This window comes from Malaya genurostris, chromosome 2 (assembly GCF_030247185.1).
Source record: "Malaya genurostris strain Urasoe2022 chromosome 2, Malgen_1.1, whole genome shotgun sequence".
NCBI classification, from domain to species: Eukaryota; Metazoa; Arthropoda; class Insecta; order Diptera; family Culicidae; genus Malaya; species Malaya genurostris.
Window position 1 is genome coordinate 120,828,650 of NC_080571.1, and position 23,045 is coordinate 120,851,694.

The 23,045-nt window shown below is 37.5% G+C and overlaps 1 protein-coding gene across 2 annotated transcripts in view; it reads right to left on the bottom strand.

Annotated features, from left to right (window-relative positions):
- LOC131429826 (NGFI-A-binding protein homolog) overlaps positions 1-20,891 on the bottom strand; it is a 52,452-nt gene extending 31,561 nt beyond the window's left edge. For both annotated transcript variants that reach the window (XM_058594216.1, XM_058594218.1), the window contains exon 1: positions 19,908-20,891. In XM_058594216.1, the coding sequence (XP_058450199.1) occupies positions 19,908-20,253 (346 nt within the window). In that variant the 5' untranslated portion in view covers positions 20,254-20,891. The remainder of the gene's footprint in view (positions 1-19,907) is intronic.
- Positions 20,892-23,045: the final 2,154 nt, after the last annotated feature.

Sequence of the window (23,045 nt, forward strand, 5' to 3'; positions counted from 1 at the left end):
ATGCTTTGTGATGCAATCACTGGAAAAATCGACTAGTAAAAATTGTCATATGCCATTCGACTCAGGTCGTCGATCTGAGCAATATATGTATGTGTATGTTTCAAATAATCTTACTAGGTTTTCTCGGAGAGGGCTGAGCTGAATTTTTCTCAGCGATGGCATGACCGTTTTGAACAGATTCAAATGAAAGGTCTTGTGGTCCCATACGTAATTCCAGAATTTCATCTGGATCCAGTTCCGGAATTATAGGGTAATTTCGGTTTTCTTGGTTTCCGGTTTTCGATCTACAAACGGAGATAGTCGCTACAAATTCTCACTCACTTTGCTCGAACCGACTTTGATTTTTCCGGATTCCGGTTTTGGAAGTAACTCCAATAGTGGAACTTACTTCGTTTTTTCAGAGATGACCTAACCGATCTGATAACTGTTTTGTTCTGTAGGTTAGACTTTACACAAACTTTTATGTTTTTTCTAATGGCGTTTTCGTTTTTAATTTGCACTACACCGGTGCAGTGCTACACTGAGGCATGAATAAACGAACAAAAATGACGAAAACATAAACAGTAACCATTGACTACAATAAACGATTCCATTGCACAGAGCTACACCAATCTTTTGATGAGTGCTACACCAGTGGTATCGGTGCAGAAAAAGTGTAGCACTGGTGTAGTGCAATTGGTAAAAACGAACGGCTTCAGTGCAGCTTTCGCTACACCAGTGTAGTGCAATTTAGAAACGAAAACGACATAAAATTAAATTATTTGAAGAACACCACACATTTATATATTAGAATATGAGATATAAGGAAGGCATCATTAGACCACTAGGTGGATTAAAACAGGTATTTTTTAATGTGGATTAAGATAATTAACGTGCGATTGACTACTTCCAACGATTCTAAAGACGCACCGAAACAAATGACTCGTGCCATAAAATTAATAATTCTGCAAGTGGTAAAGTTCGAAGATATTCCAAAAATATTCGGTGGAGCAATCCACAAAAAATATTAAGTATACCCCGTTTTGTCCCACTTGCCAACATTCTCCAAAAAAATCGGGTTTATTCATTTATACCGAATAAAACGATCCATATAGAATAAGAAAGTGCTACAAATGTAAATTTTTAATATTGGAATATTAGAAATCCTAATTTTTTATCGATGAAAAATTGCAGTGCAATTCCGGCAAGTTTGCAAAGAGTTTTGATGCAGTGTTGCCGAGTCTCGTAAACTTTAGCGTGTTGACTTTGATCAAATCGACCGTCCCACGACAAAAGGGCCTAACTACAAATGACAGTGTCTCTTTGTTTACTTTTCCTTTTACAATTTACCGAACAGATTTTATATTTGACGCTTTACTTTTCGCAAAACTTTCAAGGTAAAACTACAAGCTTTCAATTTATATTGGAAACTTTAGAGAATTTGCAATAATGGCTTCGTAATATTCAAAAGAGGAAGTAAACAAAGAGAGGCTCTCATTTGCAGTTAGACCCTTTTGTCGTGGGACTATCGAAATGTTACATGGTCGCTAGTGCGTGCTGTCACTTTGTAAAGCCCGTTCACTTTGGCGCCAACATAACGCATTTTTCCTCGATGCAGTTAAGTGAAACATAAAAACAAGGCTTATCTTAATTTAGCATATTATTGATAACAAAACTACTGTTTTTGATTTTAAAATTTATCAAGCATCAGAAGAAAAAATTAACTAACTAACAAATTGGTGATTTCCGATGAGGTAAGTAGAACCTGTTGCAACAGTGATTTTATTTTAATATTGATAAACCGGAACGACGGTAGAAACGGGGAAAATTTTTTAAATAAATATATTTAAAACAAAACTACTACAACAAATGTAGAAGATGATGGAATAATCATTCGACACGTTGATTAGCATAAATATTATGCAAAGCAACAAATGAGCAAAATTTATTTGTTATTAGTGTACCCGTTTCTAGCCAAATTTTTATTTTTTGAAAATAGAATGTTGTTAGAAAATCTAGTTCATTTATTGCGGGTTCGAGAAGAGAAAAAAAAATTTCATTCCGTTTACCGCTTCCTGGTACACAAGCAATCAGTTGACAAGCGCGAAGGCGGTTCTTTCCGATTCCGCAAGATAGTGCCAAGGGACGGAGTTGCTCTGGGATAGGGTGCGTAAACTCCCACCAGAAACCATTTTCCGACAATCGTAAAAAAAGATGCTTCAGTTAAAAGAATCCGCTGATCGTGACAAACCGATGCCGGGAAAGGGTTGTCCTGTTAGAACAGCGGAAGTCCGAACGTTGGAAAACAAAAAAAATAAAACAGCGGCAGTTCGACCCTTAATTACAAATTTTATCATTTTAAATTATGCCTCTGCTGTCAAATGGTTGGTTGACAGGAATGGGAACCGTTTTCTTCGAGTATCACTCTTCTGTTTGCACTCGGAAAGTATTAGACCGCGCGGTACCGTCCGGAGGGTAAACCGAAGATATTCGCCGATTGGTTGAGACGTCGGTTTTTTGGCATTGATGGAAGGAGATTTTTGATCTTAAATTAAATAAGCTGTAATTGAATGAGAATTCTCGCACCCTCTCGGTCGAGGGAGAACCAATTTGTGCTGGCGACTGGCAAGCAGTGTGGGCTTTCGATGGAAAGGGAACAGACGTGTGATAAAATTAGAAATAGGGTTGCAAAAAGTTATGATGGCCGATGAGGGGCGAGAAAACAAGAACAGAGAATCCTTGGTGGGACTTTTCGTACAAAATGAAGCTAATCATTTTGGAAGATTTTTCCATTTTGGAAAGCAAACAACCGCATTAATCACTGAAGTGGAATTGCATAATGGAGTTGTGATGTTTTTTCTTGAAATTTGATCTATGATAAAATTTTTGCCTCCAGGGGGAGGAGATCAAGAGTTGAAGGGAAATTTTAAAAATTGTTAAATTTAATCGACATTATTTCCGAATCGGAGCGGGAATCGACCAGTGCTGTTTTTTTCGTGAACACGATGATTTATTACTTGGCAGCCGTTCTAACGAGTAAAGTAAAAGCTAGATACGTTAAGCGTGGATTTTTCGATGGCATGATATACGTAGGGCACACACACACTTTTTATCAAAGCCGAATGCTTCCGAAAGACATTCCTTCAACTTGGCTCAAGATATATAAGGCGGCGTTCCCATTGCAACATTGCAGTCTGGTTCTGGAACGGGCGGATTTGGCGGCAAACAGAAAAAAAACATCGCCACATTTGAACCGTTTTTGCACTTTCGTAAACGCAATGGTATCACGTTCAGTTCGACACTAGTACGAACCTTGTCGCCAGCTCTTTATCGGCCTTCGTCGGTCAGATTTTTTGTTGTAATGGTGTTTGATTTTTTATTGGTCTCCTAATTGTCTTAAGATTCGTCCGTAGGAAAAGCAGACTTGATATTGCGTAGCGAAAATAATACAAATAAAATGACGTTTTTTCTCAAAAGTCTTTGGCATCGTCGTGTCACTAACCTTGCCTGACAGTATATGTTTTCAGTGACTTGATACCAAATATCAATCTCTCATATATCACTGCAACCCTAGAGTGTATATTTGAGGAACAAACCAATGCTTAGATGCATTATGCATCTTCATATCACTATAAATTCGTATGCATGTAAGTTGTACAAATCAAGATTCTATATCAGCTCCACACTAAACAAAACTGACGTAGCTCATGAGGTGCTGTTTTTTCTCTTCATTCACCAAGGTTTCTCAGCTTGTGACCACGTTGGCCTGTCGTGTATAGAAATTACCCTTTCGTGTTTCCAGTTGTCCTTTTGCTGTGTTCAGTTTACCTTCTTCTACCTACATGTTTGGTCTCCTCCGAAGAGCATAGTTATGCGAGCCGGTAAGGACAGCAAGAAAGTATAGCAACATCATGGAGAGAAGAAAAAAAATCTATGCAATATGGAAAAGCGCGCTTTGTGATGATCGTAAGAAATCAACGGGCAAAAAAAAACGGTTTAATCTAAATAAATGCTTCTTCAGGAGCGTGCTGTGTTGCTGCCTTACAAGAATAAAGTTTTTCTCCCCGGAGTTTCAGGGACTGGTTAGTAATCATGTAAGGGTAAAAAAAAACTTTGTCCAGATGCATGGAGACGTAGATTGAGAGCAAGATGTTCTTGTTTTTTTTATGGAATCAAAGATTCAAAAACAACCAGAACAGCACATGTCCGATGTTGTCGGCTGGGCTCGTAACGGTTATCCAGGGCTCGTATCGCAATCGTTGTTCGCGACGAGGGTCATAAGATTTGTGTGTGATGTGATGTATTCTATTTGAAATATAGCATAATGTAGTGACCGGAGTTAGGCTGAAATGAAACGTAGTATTTTCATATAAGTTTGTGTGAAATTTTGTCCAGATCCAGATCCTGTTTTGGAAATACAGGGTGAAGTTTGTATGAAATTGCAACCCATCATTTTGAGCGATAATGCAAAAAAACTGGTTTTAATCCACTTATTGGTGTAATGGTGCCTTTCTCATGTTACTTATACCATCATAACTTACTATAGCATTTTTCAAAAAACAACTTTTAATTAAATTTCGAATAATAAAAGAACATTTGTTCGGGCACAAAACAGTTTTGAATAGCCAAATTTAGAAGTATTCCTCCTGACTTTTTCATCATCGCTCAAAATGATTGTTTAAAATTTTGAAAACACTTCGGTTATCACTGCAAAAATGAAATGAGTTCCTATTTGAAGCTTCCCAGGTAGATGTAAATAACAAACAAAGGTCAAAATAATACAAAAAAATTACCTTGTCTTGATGTTTCTGTGCTGTCATAGCGAACGAAAAGATCGAACCAATTTTCAAAAGTCTGTAATTTCTGACGAATGTCTGCAAACAATCGAAGTTTCAAAAGTCTGTAAAAGTCTTTAGATGAAAAAAGAATGACATGTTAACTAAAAAATTTGATAATTTACAGTCAAATTTGAAGACTTGGCATCTCTGCATATCACTGACACTTTTTCGCGATTTGTCGAAAAAAATGGGGTACAGGTAACTGAACACCTTGGGGTGCCGGTAACCGAAATCGGTAGACATTTTCAAAATTACTAAGAAAAACTTTGGTTGCAAAAATTTTGATAGCATCCGGTATTAAATCACGAAATAAATCGATTTCATCTAATAAATTTTCAAGCCACTCACCTTTTCGATTGATGCTTTTCAATTTATGATACTATAAAAAAGTCATAAAAAACTTTTGTGTTGATTTTCACGCAAATAAAATTTGTTTTAAGCGCAACAAAAAGTACAATCGTCTGTTTGCTTTGGTATTCAGCACAAAAAGAACGTGCTGCTATTACACACACATGACATTTGTCGGAATGACGCTACCTACTTTCTGTCAAAAGTTACGGTGGGGTGCCGGCAACCGAACATCTTCCCCTACTATTTTCACTTCGCATTCACTCTAACAGGTTCACTTTGATCAAATGGAACTATATCGCATGCGCGTCGTGACGCCCGGTCTGATGCTTGCACTCTGAAAACAACCTAAGGATTGCTGTGCGTCAGCAGTTTATGTTTATGTGGTTTAGTGCTAAATGTTCATAACTAATTTCACTTTTTACGTTCCGCCTTCGGCTCATCAGTGACATGACACTTCGGTGCAATAAGTGTTTTGCAAATAGCATTAACTTTACGTCTGCTCAGCGGTTTATGTTGAATCGTTAGGTGGCGTTAGCAGTTCAACATGAACTGCTGACGCACTGATGAGTTGAAGACGAAACGTAAAAAGTGAAATTAGTTATGTGCACTTAGCACAAACCCGGTACCCATGCGGTACCAAAATCCAAATAACTACGATCTGTTGACGGTCAGAACGTCGTCCCTCAGTTTCGTTTTCTGTCGGCACATTCCAGAAGAACTTGATATTTCTTCACAGAAAGCATTTTCCTACGTTTTCATCTTCCTTTTACGTTTCGTCTTCGACTCATTCATATTGAACTGCTGGAGCACTTAACAGTCTAACACGAGCCAAAAAAGGTCACTCTGCTCGAGTGCCACAATTTTGAATATTAGGATGAAGCGCATTGTCTGTTCTGAACGTCTCGAGCGAAACAACGTTTCGACGATCCACAGATAATTTAACTCAATTAAAGTAATATTTTATCATAACTTAAAGTATTTTGATTTGGAAAGTTATTGAAAACAGTTTTCAAGGTGTAAAGGTTTTCAACTTTCACCAGGTTTATGCTTAACATGTGAAATTAAACCTGATGAGAACGGACAGTAAACCGATTCTTGCTTTCCTTCTCATCGAGTAACGATTTTTAGTTTCCCTGTATAAAACCAGTGTGTCCAATATAAGAGATGCACAACACCGATTTATTTTAGATTAAGGAAAAACGGGATTACACACGTGTGCACGAGGTAACTGTCAAAGGTCTAAATTTTACTACTGGGTGTCATTTGATTAATGCGGGGAATAATCCTTACATCTGCTATGCTCTGCATAGAGCAGCATCCAATTTAACCTCTATAGTGGCCAGGAGAAAGGGTCACATTTCACCTTTCGAACTGTTAGACTACAAAACAAAACAAAAAAATATATTACGCATTTCAACGAACTAAAATTTAGGTTGATCCATGCGACAGATGTCCACGTTAAATCCGAGGCGCACAAAAAAAAATCGTCCACACGCATAAATCTAACGGTCAGGGGCTTCAAACCACACTGGACCTCGGTTTGCGCGGAAGGATCGCTCAATGACGACGCATATCAACTTTTCCGCTAACCTCTCGGTCATGCAAGAGACTAAAACTATAGCGCGACCCTTTAACCCTCCAAATTCTAACCCTCTAGCGAACATAGAGAAGTCATAGAGCAAGAGAGATGGGTCATCACCCTTCTTTCTCTGCTACTGCACGATTATCCCTTTCCTCCGTAAATGCGTGAAATAGGCAACCCTTCGAATTAGAATTTGAAGAGCGAAAAGGTTATTACAATATCAGTAGTGCGTTTGCAGAAAAAAAACACGAGCAGCTTGGGCGGGAAACATTTAATAGGTTTGTCTGCTCGAACCAATCAGATTTGTGTCGTATTACGAGAGTCGGAAAGATTGCCGTGATTTGGTTTCACTACTACTCTGCACTTATATACATGTAAGCTCTTATAAAATATCGGGAACTGTTCGAATTATCCTTTGTTTTTTAATTTTCTCTTATTTTTGTACGTTGGCAAAGTGAAACCAAATTGAGATAACTTCAAAATAGTATTAAAATCAACTAGCTTTTGTTGTTGCTTTGGTAATGTTTTAATTGTGTGCTCAACTGAATATATGTAGTACTCATTCTGGAAATTATATTCTTGAATCAACCAACCAACTGTGTGTGATAAACTTTTCTTTCAAATTGATAATACATTAGTTCTAAGCTAAAACAATTTATATATCTCAAAAATAAAACAGTTTTTCACAAAGGTTTTCATTTGTATAAAATTCAAATTTGTCATGTATATTGTAGGAGTTCGGCGGACTTCTTGACGATTTATCGAATGTTTGATTCGGGCTTGGTGCTGGTTCTGGATGTGCAAAGGAACCCAGTTCATGTTTAAATTTCGTTGCGGAATTTACCGGATCAATTTTACAACAGTTTTCCGGGGTCTTTAAGATTAATGGCCATGAATATCGCCTTCCAGCATTTCGACAATTTATCGGGACTTTTTTTTAGCCTTGGCTTGCTACTTCATTCACTCTCGATGCTGATCCTTTCAATGATAGATTTTCCCCATGTTGTATTAGTCAATTTATGATATTCTTTAGAAATTCTTAAAATGTTCCAAAATGAAAGAAATCCCTAAAGGAAGGTGTCGTAGCTTTTTGATGCGTACAGTTCGATTGGCTATTTACAATGCAGCAGCGTATGTCAAGTTAATATAGATGCTCGCCGCTAGGTGTCGCATGAATACTATTCAAATTACACTATGTAGAACATGAAAGTACATAATCTGCACTTAGCCGTTAATGATGAATATACCATGTACACTGAGGTCTTCTATTACACGTTTTTTTTCGCACGGTTTTTTTATACACGGCTTTTTTACATGGATTCCGGAATTAACACGGTTTTATTTTACACGGATTTTTTAAACACGGTACGTAACCCCCGTGTAAAAAAAGAGACCTTAGTGTATACCGGTATGAAAAGAGCGTATTTTAACGCAAATGTGTCGATAATGAAAATTTGGTGTGCAAGAGCCTTAATTTTTTTTGGTTGGCATTTTTCATCGTGATAAACATATTGAGTTTTGTACCAGAAGCTGATTACTTGCGGAAAGCATTCATTTTTTGTTTTTATTTGAAGTAAATGCTACAGAGTCGCTTCGAATGCTTGTTAACGCATACGATGATCATGTGAACGATTATTTAAACGGTGGAAAAATCATCAAAAAAGTTTGAAAGCACCGAATTGCAAGCAATATTGAATGAAGATGATACTGCTAGTCAAAAGCGAAGCAATGTCAAATGTTGCACAATGAACAATTTATGGCCGTTTGAAATCTATGGGAACTGACTGCAAGATTGAAAACTTGTGAAATTTTACTTCATAGACACAAAAGAAAATCAGTTTTGCATCGGATAACAACTAGCAATTGAAAATGGATTAATTTCAAGAATCCTAAAACCAGTTCGCTTTCACATCTCATCCAAGGCAGTCGTTATAACAAAACCGCAGTATTGTGTAGTGAACAATAGAACGACCTCGAAATGAGTGAACCAAACGAACAAAAGCTACCGCCGACACGAAAGAATACAATTGTTGTTGACTTCAGGCAGTGCAAAATTCGACCTTCGATACGAGAACTTGAAGGTTTGCTTAAGGAGCATATGCATCTTGACATTAAACGTGTGCATTTACTTCAATGCAATAAGACGAATAATGTTGTTTACATCCAGTTTTATAAAGAGTTGGATGCAATTCAATTCGCAAAAGACTATGTGGAGCACGAGAACATTAAGTACAACATTCCAGTATATATGGAAGATAATGCTATAGAAGTGCGTGTGCATGATCTTCCCTCAAGCGTCACCGATTCTTATATTCGCAAAACTATGTCCCAATACGGAGAGATTTTCTCTATCGAAATAGAAAAGTGGAAGAACTTTTTCCCCGGTATTCTAAATGGCGTACGTTTGTTACGCATGCGCTTGAAGAGGCCTATACATTCTTATGTGACTTTCGGTCAGGATATAAGAATTCTGTGCAAATCACTTGTCACCTATGACAATCAGATGTCCACATGTCAATATTGCCAAAAAGCTGTTCACTACGGTAAGCCATGTGATAAACTGGACAAGGAGACAACCACACCAAAGGACAACGGTGCTTCCCTTAACACCAGCCCCAAGCAACCCCAGTACATCTGTGAACTTTTACGCAAAAAGGCCAGAATAAAAATTTTATTATAAAAACCTGTTTTGATCCACCTAGTGGTGTAATGATGCCTTTCTCATATCAATCATACTATCATATATAATACTGTGGAATTCTTCAAAATAATTTTCTTCGATTCTTAAAAGAATAACTGAAATCGGTTTGTTTGACCGTCTACTGATAAAAACTATCAATAGGAAAAGATTTGAGGTCGATTTAGAATTTTTTTTAAGGTTTTTCCCCACTTTCAGTGATGGTATACAATTTTTAACCCACTTTACCCTATATTTCCGGGTCCGGAAGTCGGATCCTCATGAAATTCAGGAATTACGTATGGGACCACAGGACCTTTCATTTGAACCTAAGTTTGTGAAAATCGGTCGCGCCATCTATGAGAAAAGTTAGAACACATATTTTCTTATTTTTGCACATTTTATCCCATAACTCCCGAACCGGAAGTTGGATCCAAATAATATTCAGGAATTTTGTATGGGATCACAAGACCTTTCATTTGAATCTAAGTTTGTGAAAATCGGTTCAGCCATCTCCGAGAAAAGTTAGTTGAAAAAAAAGGAAAAAAATCATTGGTTAATCCGCAACAACCATCAACATCGACTGCAAAACCAGATCAACTCGACAAGAAAGCTATGCTATGTGTTTGGTGGGATCAGAAAGGTATAAATCATCATCACAAGCTTCTGAAACCACTACTACTATTAATACTAATCGCTACCATCAATAAATGAATCATGAAATAATTGTAAAACGACCAGAATGGACCAGAAGATACGGCAAAATATTTTTTTTCACGACGATGCACCTGCACATAAAGCAAAACCGGTTCAGGATACAATCAAAGCACTTGTCGAATATCATTTGTTTTCATCAATGGACCACGCATTGGATGAGCAGCACTTAGATTCCTATAAAGAAGTCAAAAAATCTATGTCTGATGGGTTTGCTTCAAAAGGCGAACATTTCTTTTGGTATTGTATCTTTAAATTGCATAAAAAAAAACGTTCAGTTCATAGCGGTATACCCGGTACTTGAAAGACTATGTCGCGGTATGGAGAAATTATTTCAATCGAAAAGGTAACCTTTGTGCCCAATGCGCTTTGAGAAAGCTATTCTATCTTATGTGATCTTTGGTCTCGTTATAAGCATTCCATGTAAATCGTTTGTCATTTACGGCCATAGGCTGACCGAATGCCAATGCCCAAGTAGCAAATAAAACATATTCGAATTTCAAAATGCTGTGCAATTGTTAAAGAGTCGTTAATTATGTTAGATATGTTGGGAAAGATTTCTCAAACATTCTAAAATCGAATTTACAACATATCCCTGTTACTATTTGTAAAACAATTGAGTAGCAATCCACCAATTAGTCAATATTGTACTAGCTGTTATAGAAGTTTAGCAAAAATGTAGGTATTGAAATGCCGAGTTGTCAATTTTTAAATGTTGAGCTTTCCTAGAATCAGTGAATTTTTTTGCTTTGCCGCCTCATAAGGTTTTATGTCAGTTTGTGTTCTTCATTTTTTATCATAAAACAGAAGCAGAAATACAACATTACATACGTAATGAAAACAAGACTTAATCAGCAAACTTATTACAGTGTACATTACGCTGAAGTAATAAGCAGACCTGATTCCACATTTTAAAGATGAAGAACAAAAATTCCAGTAGAGATGGTATAGTGAGTAATTTCATAAACCCGACACGTACCCGATCGAAAATAAAAATACCGCTCATTTCATTCCAACTTCAAGTTAATAAATTAAGTCTAATTTTTTTCAGAATTTTTGAAAATTATTTTATGTGCAGTATGCGTCTGTATATGACACTGATCACCAACAGATTGTAGTCAGGGTAGTGTTTTGTGAAAATCATTAACTTTACGTCTGCTTAGCGAATTATGTAGATTCGTGAGGTGGCATTAACAGTTCAACATAATCTTGCTGATGCACTGATGAGTCAAAAACAATACGTAAAAGATATAAAATAAGTTATGTGCACTTTGCACAAACTGGTTACCCAGGAGGCACCAAAGCCCCTGAATGGTAGGCTTTTAAACGATTTTTACATTGCAAAATCCTGGATCGATTTTTTCTCTCAACGTTTTTATCCGATTTAACTTTTATAATTAATTAAACGGGTTTGCCAAACTAAGTTGCACTTATTCGATTTTTTTTGCATTCAGCCGTTTATTTGATTCTACCTGTTGATCCGAAGTATTAAATGGAAAGTTTAGATTCTACTCTATCCAACGGCAACAAATGATAGTTCATGTGTCGTTGTCGTAATAATCGTCCTTCAAACGAATGTATAGACACCATCATTCGCAGTCTGTATGTTAGTCGCAATAAGGGAATTAAAAAAAATCTTGTGGATAGTGTCCACTAATAAAAGTTTTACGGCGAATAACGTAGAACATCAGACTGACCCGTGCAATGTTGAAATAAGTTACATATACCAGCCCAAGGAAAAAATATATTTTTTCAGATTGGCGTTGAATCCGCATATCTGCCTGAGAATAGCGGCGAAGAAAAAAGCTTTGTGTAAAATGTTGACCAACCGGAGATACATAGTCAAATAGAAAACAGCAAACAGAAGCAATATTTAAAAAAAAGTGAACATATAAAATGGATTGTACAGATCCTACGAAACTGCAATATCAATGCAATTTCTAGGAGATGCTAGTTTGAGGATGTCTCTTGCCACCGCTCCTAGGCTTCCCATGCTCATGTGTCCGTAGCACATGCTATCTAGCTAAAGTGAGCTTCTCGTTTGTTATTAAAGGAAGACACATAGCGATCTTCAGTATGGGTTTGAAGAAAAAAAACACAGATCGCCAGCTAAGGATAGCCGGCGAAAAAAAAGGTGCACCAGAACGAGACTGCCTCGTAAGGAAAAGTGCCAAAGCTAAAGGAAAAGTGGTAAGGAAAAAAACTGTCAGTACACTGAGGCGAGCTCGATGGCACCAGACATCTCAGATCAGGACCGAGGAAAAGCGGAAAAGAATGTATACGTGAGAAAAAGTGATGCAGTTGGGAAAATCACCAGGAAGAGAAAAAAACCTCGGCTAGTTAGAAGCTATGGGGTGGTACTGATTGTTCCAAGAAATAGTTTAATGTCAAAATAATACACATAGGATTTCCACGAAAATGGGTATTTTAGTTTGACAATTGGATCCGGAAGTGAATGTTTACTTATTAGTGACCTAACTGATTCATGCTTCCACTTTCTACTGGTGTTTGATCTTGTTCCAAAACCGGAATATTTAGGAAAGGAAAATGTTTTTTATTTTTTTTATCATTAGTTTTGAGATCTGGCAACGAGTATCAGTTAATAGACGACACAATCACATCTCAATTATGTTTTCGTTCAAATGTTTAACGTTAATGATTGCAAAATGAAATTTTTACATCATAATGATCCGAGTACAGTGACGAAACTAGTGCGATCTAGTGGAACAACCCCTTTCGCCGAATCACACTCAATCCCGTGTTCCATGCACGAATTCAGGGCAGTCATTTTTTGCAGTTGTTGCTTCTCGCGTCCGAGAAGCAAACTGAGTAGCAGAGGGCCAGTAGCAATAGCAAAAAAACTTGAAAACGAAGAAATTTTCTTCTCCGCTCGTTTCGGTCTTTCTATTTCCTTCAACTTCGACCGACATATTGGAGCTTTATCCTGCCAGCTAGCGAGCCAGTATAATCTATAAAATATCGTAGCATAAAATACGATTCTGAAGGGACAACAGTCAGTGTGAGGTACAGGAGAAAAAAAAGTGCACAAGGTTGAAGCATACAGGGCGCGGGCTTCCGTTGCCTCAGAACAAGGTTCAGCATTCGGGGGCCGCGAAGCGGGTTACTTCCCGCAGAATGGCTTCGGCTGCTGTTACTGTTGCTCTTGCCAGGGTGCAATGGATATTCGGGACAAAAAATATGGGAAAGAATATTTGTATCGTGTGGCTCCTATCCGTCTGTGGAGTACAATAAAAACAGCACATTTTGGGGAGTTCAATTTAAGCTGGTATCCGTGCGCTTCTCGGAGGTGGAAAGGCGAAGGAGTAATCGTTCTATGCTGCAACACAAGGAAACTGTACGAGGAAGCGCATGCATGACGTCGTATGTGTGTCTAAGTACATACACGTGGTGGCGATGCTTCAACGTTGAAAAGCAAACAAACAACCCGTCCGCCAAAGGACGATGGAAAAAGTTGACTTTACTCTTGTCAGAAGAGAGAAGAAGAAAAGCTTTCTCCTTGATATTTCATGTCACACAAATAGGAACTGACCGACCGGGCAAAAACAGGCAAACTTTAATGGATAGCATCGAATTGAATCAAGATAGATAATGTGTGGCTAATTTAAAAGTGATCAATAAAAACGTGGAACAAAATTGGAAGTTTAGTCATGGTATAATGTTTCAAGCTATATTTATGCAATATTTAATCAAATAACTTATGGATCATCTTGTCTTATCGTCTGCTACTGTGTTCTAGGAGTCAATGTCGTTTCGCAGAAAACCGTTCCACTGAATGTCATTTCACCGACAGGGTCATGAAAAAAAAAGAAAAATTGTGCTGATCCGTTTTGTTGAACTTAATTCATATATCTGAAATGTATCCTATCTAAAATGACAAATAAAATTATTTCTCCGTGTTTCTTGGTTACATTTCCATTATGATTTATGGTCCTCTAAATGGAATTTCCAGTAAAACCTGTAGACTTTTTTAATAACTAACCATAATAGCGTTAGCTTTGGCGTATCTCCAAGGCGCTATATTTTACCGTTAACTGAACGCAAATGAACAAATGTTGATCTTTATCAAAAGAAATATTTTATTTTTCTCGTCTGAAAATAACCAAACAAGTTTGCAGTCGGAACGTCGGGCAGTTAAACAGTCGTTCATATTCAAGTGATCGCTAGATTTCCAGATACCAGCGATTCAAAAACTCACCCTGCCTTTGCTGCGAAACTTCTTAGGCCTTAACATGTATTGTCGCGCACTGGTGGACTGTAGGGACTAGTTTGAGAAACACTGTTCAATACGATATTTCCAGTTGAAAAATCTTTTCGGAGAAATTACTCATTCGGCGAAATGATACATTCGACGAAATAACTTTCGGTGAAGTTACTCATTTCGCAAAATGACATTTGGTAAAATGGTTTTCGACGAAATGACCCGCTCCCGTATTCTAGATACAATATTCTTTAATTGGCCCAATTAGGTACAATAAACAAAACAATCACCTGTGTAGTGGGGTATGAGGGTTTTAATCGGAAAAATTTTAACTCGAGAGACGAGTGACGACAGACTAGAAACTTTAACAATTGAACTAAGAATTTCGGAAAGGCGTAAGCCGCCTTAACTTAGTTTAACTTGTATCTATTCACAACGGGAAAGTTATTGAAAAGGAACTGACGAAACGAATCAGTAACTTTCGGGGAAATCATTTCGTTTATAAACAACCACGCAGAAACTAACCTATTTGAACAAAACAAAACCTCTGTACACTGTCGCATGTTTGAATCTCGATCTGGAAGGTTTCTTAAGGAGTGTATCGAAAATAAGCTTTCCACATACATTTGTGTTGTACGCATGTATTTGTGATGGGTTTCTATACTCAGATCACAGCATGCTGTACGTTTGGCTGTCAGCTTTCGTTTGTTTACTTGTTTGTGCGTTTGAAATTCTGCGTTTTAAAAATGTCGCGTATTGAAAAGGAAGTGAAAATTAAGGTTCTGGACACATGGCTAAGTGAGAAGGGTATTACTATGCGAAAATTGGCGAAGCGATTTGGAATTTATCATGCCAGTGTTAAAACCATTATTAATAAGTTTGGGGAACATTATTCTTTGGATGAGCTACCAATAAGAGGCAGAAAACCTGGTTCTTCCAACCCGAAACTGGACCAGAAAGTGGTATCTCTAATCATGAAGAACAAATCAATGTCAATACGTGATTTGGCCAAAAAAGCAGGAACGAGTGCCGGAATGATCCAGCGTATCAAGAGGCGAAATCACCTGAAGACCTACAAGAAGCAGAAAATCTCGAAACAAAGTGTAGAACAGAAGAAGCGAGCAGCAACAAGGGCGGAAACTGTATTCGCGTGTTTTGCAGTGTCCGGATGCATGCGTTTTAATGGACGATGAGACTTATGTAAAGGAGGATTCAAAAACCCTTCCAGGTCCACAATACTTTACTGTCGTCGTTGGGGAGGATGTGAGCGATGCGGACAGGTCGATTCAAGTGGAGAAATTCGGTCGAAAGGTACTGGTATGGCAAGCAATATGTTCCTGTGGTTTGAAGTCAACCATTTTTTACACTACCGGAACTATAAATGCAGAAATCTATCGATCTGAGTGTCTCCAGAAGAGATTTCTGCCCTTATATAAGAAGCATAGTACACCTCCATTGTTTTGGCCGGAATTAGCGTCGGCTCACTATGCCAAAACCACTGTCAATCGGCTTGCGGAAAAGGGTGTATTTCGTTGAGAAAAATATCAATCCACCAAATTGCCCTCAGCTTCGACCCATCGAACGTTACTGGGCAATCGTGAAGAGGGTCTTCAACAAGACTGGTAAGGCAGCTGGAAACATGCAGGAGTTCAAAAAAATTTGGGCTCAAGCGTCCAAAAAATGCTATGCAACACTTGTCCGGAACTTGATGAAGAGCGTTCGATCAAAAGTTCGAAAATTCGTGAAGGAATAACATTAATTTTATCCGGTTTTCATTATGCCCAAGTTTAACCTCGTACAATAGAGGATCAATTTTTAGTTTGAATAAAATATCGTTTTTTTAGTTTACAGGTGACATAATTCTACAAACAATACAACTCATAACTACTTAACTTTTCAGATGATGCAATACTCCACTCGTACAGAATTTAACAGGCTCCGAGTTTAATTTGCACTCGGCTAGCAAGTGCGACTGAATGAATTTATATGCACCATTTGCCAGCCAAGCAGATATGTGCTTCTGTGGTTCAGTCGATTAACTGACTTGCTCCATGATCTAATGCTTCTCGGTTCAAGTCTCGCAGTCGTTATCGATCTTTCGTTTTTTATTTCATTCGACTGCAAGCCCTATATTTTGTTAAGTCACACAATTTTACATGTTCTTGAATATAAATTTTCGTGAAATACGACGCTCCATTTTTGTGCATCTTGTGTAAAATATAATTGCTTTTATACCAAATTATTTCTGTTATCAATTTCCACTCAACGGCAGCAGAAAAAACGTTTTTCAAAATAGCTATTTACAGATGTTGTAAGTAGGAAAAAGTAAATTTCAAAAACAGCAAGTGTCATAGGGTTGTTCAAACTGTTTACGTAACTATATAACAACTGTCAAAATTACTGCAACATTTCTTTTGAATATTTAGGAAACAGTTAAATTGTGTCCCATGTTAATGTTATTAGTATCGAGGCGATATAGTTCTTCGAAAATATTTTTTTTTGAGAATTTTAATGCCATGATCACGTTTATCCAGCACTCCATGATCGAGATCATCCTGCAACTTCCTCGATTGTGAAGAAACAACAGCGTTTCGATTAAAATGTCTCTCGTGCAAGATGAACGAGGCACAAAACAAATCCATAAATGTTCTACTTGCTGATGCGCAGAGCAACCGTCTCTACGGCATTACCGAACCACACCGAGGCGGTTCGATATTGATTCTTGTTATGGGATGGAGCTCAGTTCAAATGCCAATACATACATTGAAACACGGGTTGTCTATGAAAACGGCGAACTTATGTCTACGAAATTGTCGTTTCTGTTAGAGGAAACCATGGAAACCCATAATCTAAAATATATAGTTTTATCTAGTTGAATTGAAGGGAAGAAATAGTTCTAAGTACTAGGCGTAATGATATCAAAAGTCTGTTTAAAATTGGCTAAGATATTTAATCCTTGACCATTGTTTGTGCGGTTTTATTTTCCGTATTTTTAATACGCACCTTTATATAGAAAACAAAGAAGTAGTCCTCCGTTAAACATGCTGTGTTGAAGTCGATCATATGCTAAAGGAAACATTGGTGATTCGCTATGTGTGGTTTAAGTGGTACACATATTATTTTGACGTTGAGGTTTTTTTTTTAAGAAAACGATAAATAGGAGGCTTCGTTACATCATAATCCCAGTCCGGGCAACGCAGAATATTTTCGCAGATGAGGTTATGCTATGCATATGGTGCGATTACATGGGTGATGGATGCTAGGAACTGCTTTCAAGTGGTTCTAGGATCCAACTCTTTTGTTTGAATCAGAGAAAAAAAATTATAAATATTGTATCCGGATCCTACACCGGTAGGACGGCCTCATTGTTTAGTTAAGTTACATTTTTTTGCAGTGATAAGTTTTTAATACAAAAGCCTTTTTTAATCCACCTTTCTCTTACTACTTATACTTTCAAAACATCACTAGAAGATTCTGTCAAGATATTTTTTTGCATATTAAATAAAATCAAAAACTTTCTTTGGTATGAACTACTATCGCCTATTCAATTATATTATGTTATGTCAGTTAATATAGATTTAAATATAATGTCAAGTTAATATAGATTTAAATGTGGCAACCCTGCACGGTATACAAAATTGAACAAAGCACGCTGTGTGCTAGGCGGTGGCGTATTCTTCTTCCGTACTAGCATCTACCCATGCGTATCGATTTGGCATCATTTTGAATGACAGTTGGAAAATTTTGATACTCAATGCCGTATGATTTCGGAGCCGGAAGTCGGATATGGATGAACAGTATCGTTTAAGATACTGACAACTTTAATTTTAATCATAATTTGTGAAAATCGGTTTAACCATAGCTGAGAAATCGAAGTGAGTTCCGTTTTTGGAGTTTTTCTTCACTAGGACTAGTAGTCCAAAGTAGATTTAAATATCCACTAACGAGGTCCGCCAACTAGATGAATTTACCAGTAAATTTTAAAGAAATTTGCACCTCGTTTTGTCATCACTTTTGAAAAAAATCCTTATGAAACTGTAGTGTAGGTGTGAATCGTAGAGTAATAATAGGAAGCATTAGTGCACAGAAAAAAACAACTATGAACTTTTCATGTGATTTAATCTGACATACGATACAATTCAGAAGAATTTAATTTGTCTAAAGATGGGATACTTCATTCGTAATGAATTTTACTGATTCCGACAGTAATTTATACACAATTGCCGCTGTGTGGATCAGGCCCGTGCGCAGGGGGGGTTTTGGGGGTTTTAACCCCCCCCCCCCATGAAGAATTTTTTTTAAATTAGGTTTCATGAACAATGGAGTACTTATTATATTAAAGTGCAAATAACTTGACAATTCATATTTTTTGTCAATTTTGTATCAATTTATAAACTGACATAATTTGATCCCCCCCCCACCCCTTTAATGATTTCTGCACACGAGCCTGTCAGAATTCATTTTACATTGTCAATATAGTGGATGAGGCGCCTTTTCGCCTTTTGGACACCACCCTCTCCCCTTAAACCCCCCCCCCTCCCCCCCCCCCCCCCCCCATGGATGATTCCTGCGCACGGGCCTGGTGTGGTTCCATTAAGGAGACATGTGCTTCTATGGCTCAGCATCTTGGACATACTTTGTGATTTAATGTTTATCGGTTCAAGTCGCGCTGTTGCTATCAATTTTTAACTTTTTATTTCATTGAATTTAAAGCTATGTATGTAATTTCCACATCACACAGTTTTACATGTTCTCGAATATAAATTAGCGTGGAATGCGACGCTGTATTTATGTGCTTCTTATGAGATTTTTCCGAACTGGGTACCTTGTAGATGCGAGAATTGGATTGATCATATACTCAACCAGAACAACATATATGGTGACTGGCAGAGAAAAAGGTAGTCCAAGCGGTATTGGATGTGAATATTGTGGGGTGCGATACGAGATTGTCGATGAGTTTGAGTAAGTAGAGTAGATAATTGAGTAATTAAACAGAGTTATCTCAGGTATACAAATTAACTAACATCGAACGGCTGATAAAACACGAAAGTTTGACGTGAGCTGGACATGTAGCAATAATTTTCGACAAAGTGAATAGCCAACAGGACGCTCAGTAGTTTAAGCAAGTAGATTACAGTGGATTGCAGCCAGAAAAAAAACCGGGAGAGATCATCATCTCCGGGGCAGACCTCGCACTCGCTGGATGTGTCCAATTGAGGAGGATGCGCGTGCGCTGGTAATGCGGAAAGATTGAAGACTGGTGGCTCGAGTGTTAGGATTTGCTATGTCTAAATGATCACGAAGTTTCGCGAAATAGAATACAATTGCTGACTCAAGTTTTCTCTGTGGGTCTTTTATAGATGCAATTTTTTATATCTTTTTTTAACTGTAGATAAACAATAAATCGCTTGTAAAACTATAATAGCACGAGAAATAACATAAATAACCAATAACCAATTAAAAATTATTTGATAACTGACTCAATGCCCGACCCAAAATATAATATAATCAAATCATCAAACGATCAGATAAAAAAAAGAAACTCACTTGTGCCGTTGTTGTTACGACCCCACACCTTCCGCAGGGGACTAAGTACCGGGCTGGGTACACAGGATGTGGCTGCCGATGTTGTCGTCAGTGCGCCGCTTGTTGCTTTCACCGGAGTTGCCGTTGTGGAGCCAGCCGCCGAGGACGTTATTTTCGGTTTGTGGATTGCAGTCGTCGAGCTAAGATTGCTATCAGAAAGACTACCTACACTAACGCTAACACCCCCCAGTAAGCTACTACCATCGTCTACCTGTGCACAACTCTGTACTATTACGCCACTGGTTACCGTCGTTGGCGAGGATACTGGCGTCTGTTCCATTCCCGATTGCAAATTTACAAGGCACATTTACAGCATCGCTTGAAAACAAGCGCGATCGATCGCAAAATTACGCGGTTGCAAGGATGCATATAGCCGAAGCATAAAGAAATCGGTAACAATATTTTTCTAATGAATTCGGCAAGAACGCGATTTACTAACAAAACTGATTCTTTAATATACTACGATTCTACTTAATTGCCGCTAAACCCTCATTAAACAAGCTTCAAATAAGTTAATATTTCAATAATCATATACTAGCCAAAACCCATAAGTTAACAAAGATAATTTTAACTAATCAATCAATTAAAAAATGTCTCGCAATTCCTGTAATAGTCTCTCTCTCTTTTCTGTTTCCGAACAATTATCGTGCTTCAGTCTCACACACGTGACAGTTCAGTCGCTCATTGATTGTTCGTCACACCACTTGTCATTCACAGCGCGCGCAATCTTCGCTCACACTAGTATCCTTATGCCGGTGCACTCAGTTTCAGGTGGTGATTAGCGATATTGACAGTTTGGTATCTCCTAACAATCACAACGGTCGACACAAATTGCACTATTTTCGTTAGATCAAATAAGCCGGCTCACAAAAACTGGTAACAATTTTGCAAGCCTTATTGTGGAAAAGGTAAGAAGATTAGCTCTAATGACAACAACTTTTCAGATCGAAGTCAAAAGAATATCTGAACAATCGCCGCATGAACGATAAAGGCTCGAGCCAAGGAAAATCAGCCAAAGAGCGGGCAATCGGTATCGCTGTGGTCGCGAGCTGGTATGTGTACACCGCGTGGTCCTCGGTGGGTTTTTCTCTCACTCTCACACCCCGTGGTTGCTGGTGTTAGGGGAAAGAGTTGAACGCGCTAGCTGAGCAGTCCTGCTAGTTCATGAGCATACAATCAATCGAGAGTATGAGAGAAAAGCAGTTGAGCGCGACTCGCAGACTCCGCCTTAAAGTTTTTTTTCTTACATTCAATATGTTTCGAACCCTCAGTATAATAATTAACAATTTTTTTTCGAAACCCTTCGTGATGATCATCATCGATGATAGCTGAGCAACTTGGTCGTCTCACGAGGGGCTGTCGTTGTCATCGAAGTTCTTTTTTTCATGTCGCATTCTTTCTTCAGACGCAAGAAGGAAGTGCAAAACTGAAGACTTCTGTTACCGGGTAAAGGGTTTGCATGTCAGGATAGCAATGAGGCAGTTATCTTTAAGATAAAAAAAAATGTACGACAAAGATCCGGTCTTTGATCGCATGAAACTGTGATTACGAGGGAAAAAAATTATTTTGCATAATAGGTCCTCGTAACGAACTTTCATTAGTTATTTCTACAATGTAGGATAGTGTGAATCATTTGGTTGAACCGGTTTCCGAATGATTGTTATTACCACATAGCAATAGTTCAAAAAAATGTAGTTTTTGTCAAATCCGAAATTATGTTACTGCGTTTTAATACTCGAAATTATAGCATTACCATAATTCTTCTGGTATGGCCATGCTAAGAGGTTTATTAAATCTTCGGTTAGTTTAAATTTTGGTTAATTGTTCACACACGAGTATTTCACAAATCAAAACTGCTAATCGGTTCGTTGTCCACACTCAAATATGAGTTGCGTAATAGAAAAAATTGTACGTGTAAACATGCATGCTACTATACTACTAATTACTTAGCTTTCAGTTAAATGTTATAAAAGAAAAACTCGATTGTTTTTATGGGTTTGATTTTATTACAAAACGTTATCAAATTGAGTTTCATTACCTTTCCTTCGTTGCTCTTGTTGTGAGTAGTAGGGCTGTAGCAAACATTGTTCTAGTATTGTTTTTCTTCACTCTTTTCGCAACGATTGTGCGATTGAAAAAGCGCAGTTTGCTTGTATGATGTGCAACAAGTTTCTTGTTTGATATGTTTCATAGCAGTAATATTTGTTAAGCAGAAACCAAAACTGAAACTGCTCAAATAAACTTATTATAGAATCAGTTAAATAATCCGATGTGGAACTTAATCCGTTTAGGTTTTTGACTTGGTTTCACAAGCAGTAATATGAATGATTTTCACATTTGTTACAAAAACATGAAAAAACATTTGTCAAACATATTTGACATAAATAACCGTAAAAATAATAAAAACGGTTATGTGCTCTAGCACAAAATTTGGCTGACCCCTAAATGACCATACCTGCATCGGCCAGAAAAAGTCGAAAACACGTTTTCGTTCGGCACGTCAGAAAAGACATTGCACTCCGTTGCAAAACAAAAAGTGTTCTGTAAGTAGCAGAAACTTTATGTCTGCTTAGCGGTTCAAATTGAACTGCCGAGTTTAGCACTAAGCAGTTCAATTTGAACTGCTCTGCACTGATGAGTCAAAGACGAAACGTAAAAATAATAAAAACGGTTATGTACCCTAGCACAAAATTTGGCTAACCCCTAAATGATAAATAACCGTTCTGTAGCAATTGTGAAACATGCCAATTTTAACAAGTTTTAATTGCTACTTGGGAAGTATCCATCGTCCTTGTTATGATAATAAATGCTTACACACTTGTGTTCTATCAAGAGATTGTTATGATCATGATACACATCGCTACAAGAGAATTGTCATGGATGTCAGAATTTCGTTCGATTAATCGAGAAATGGAATAATAACCCAGATAATCGATTGAAATTAAATTGATTAGTTCGAGACTAATATTCGATTATTCAATTAATCGAAAAATTCGAAAAACCCAATGCTTATAATCGAGTAATCGGTTAATAATCCTGTTAATCATTAAAAAACTTTTTTGCGATTTTCTGGAAAAATATATTCTATTCTCAAATAAT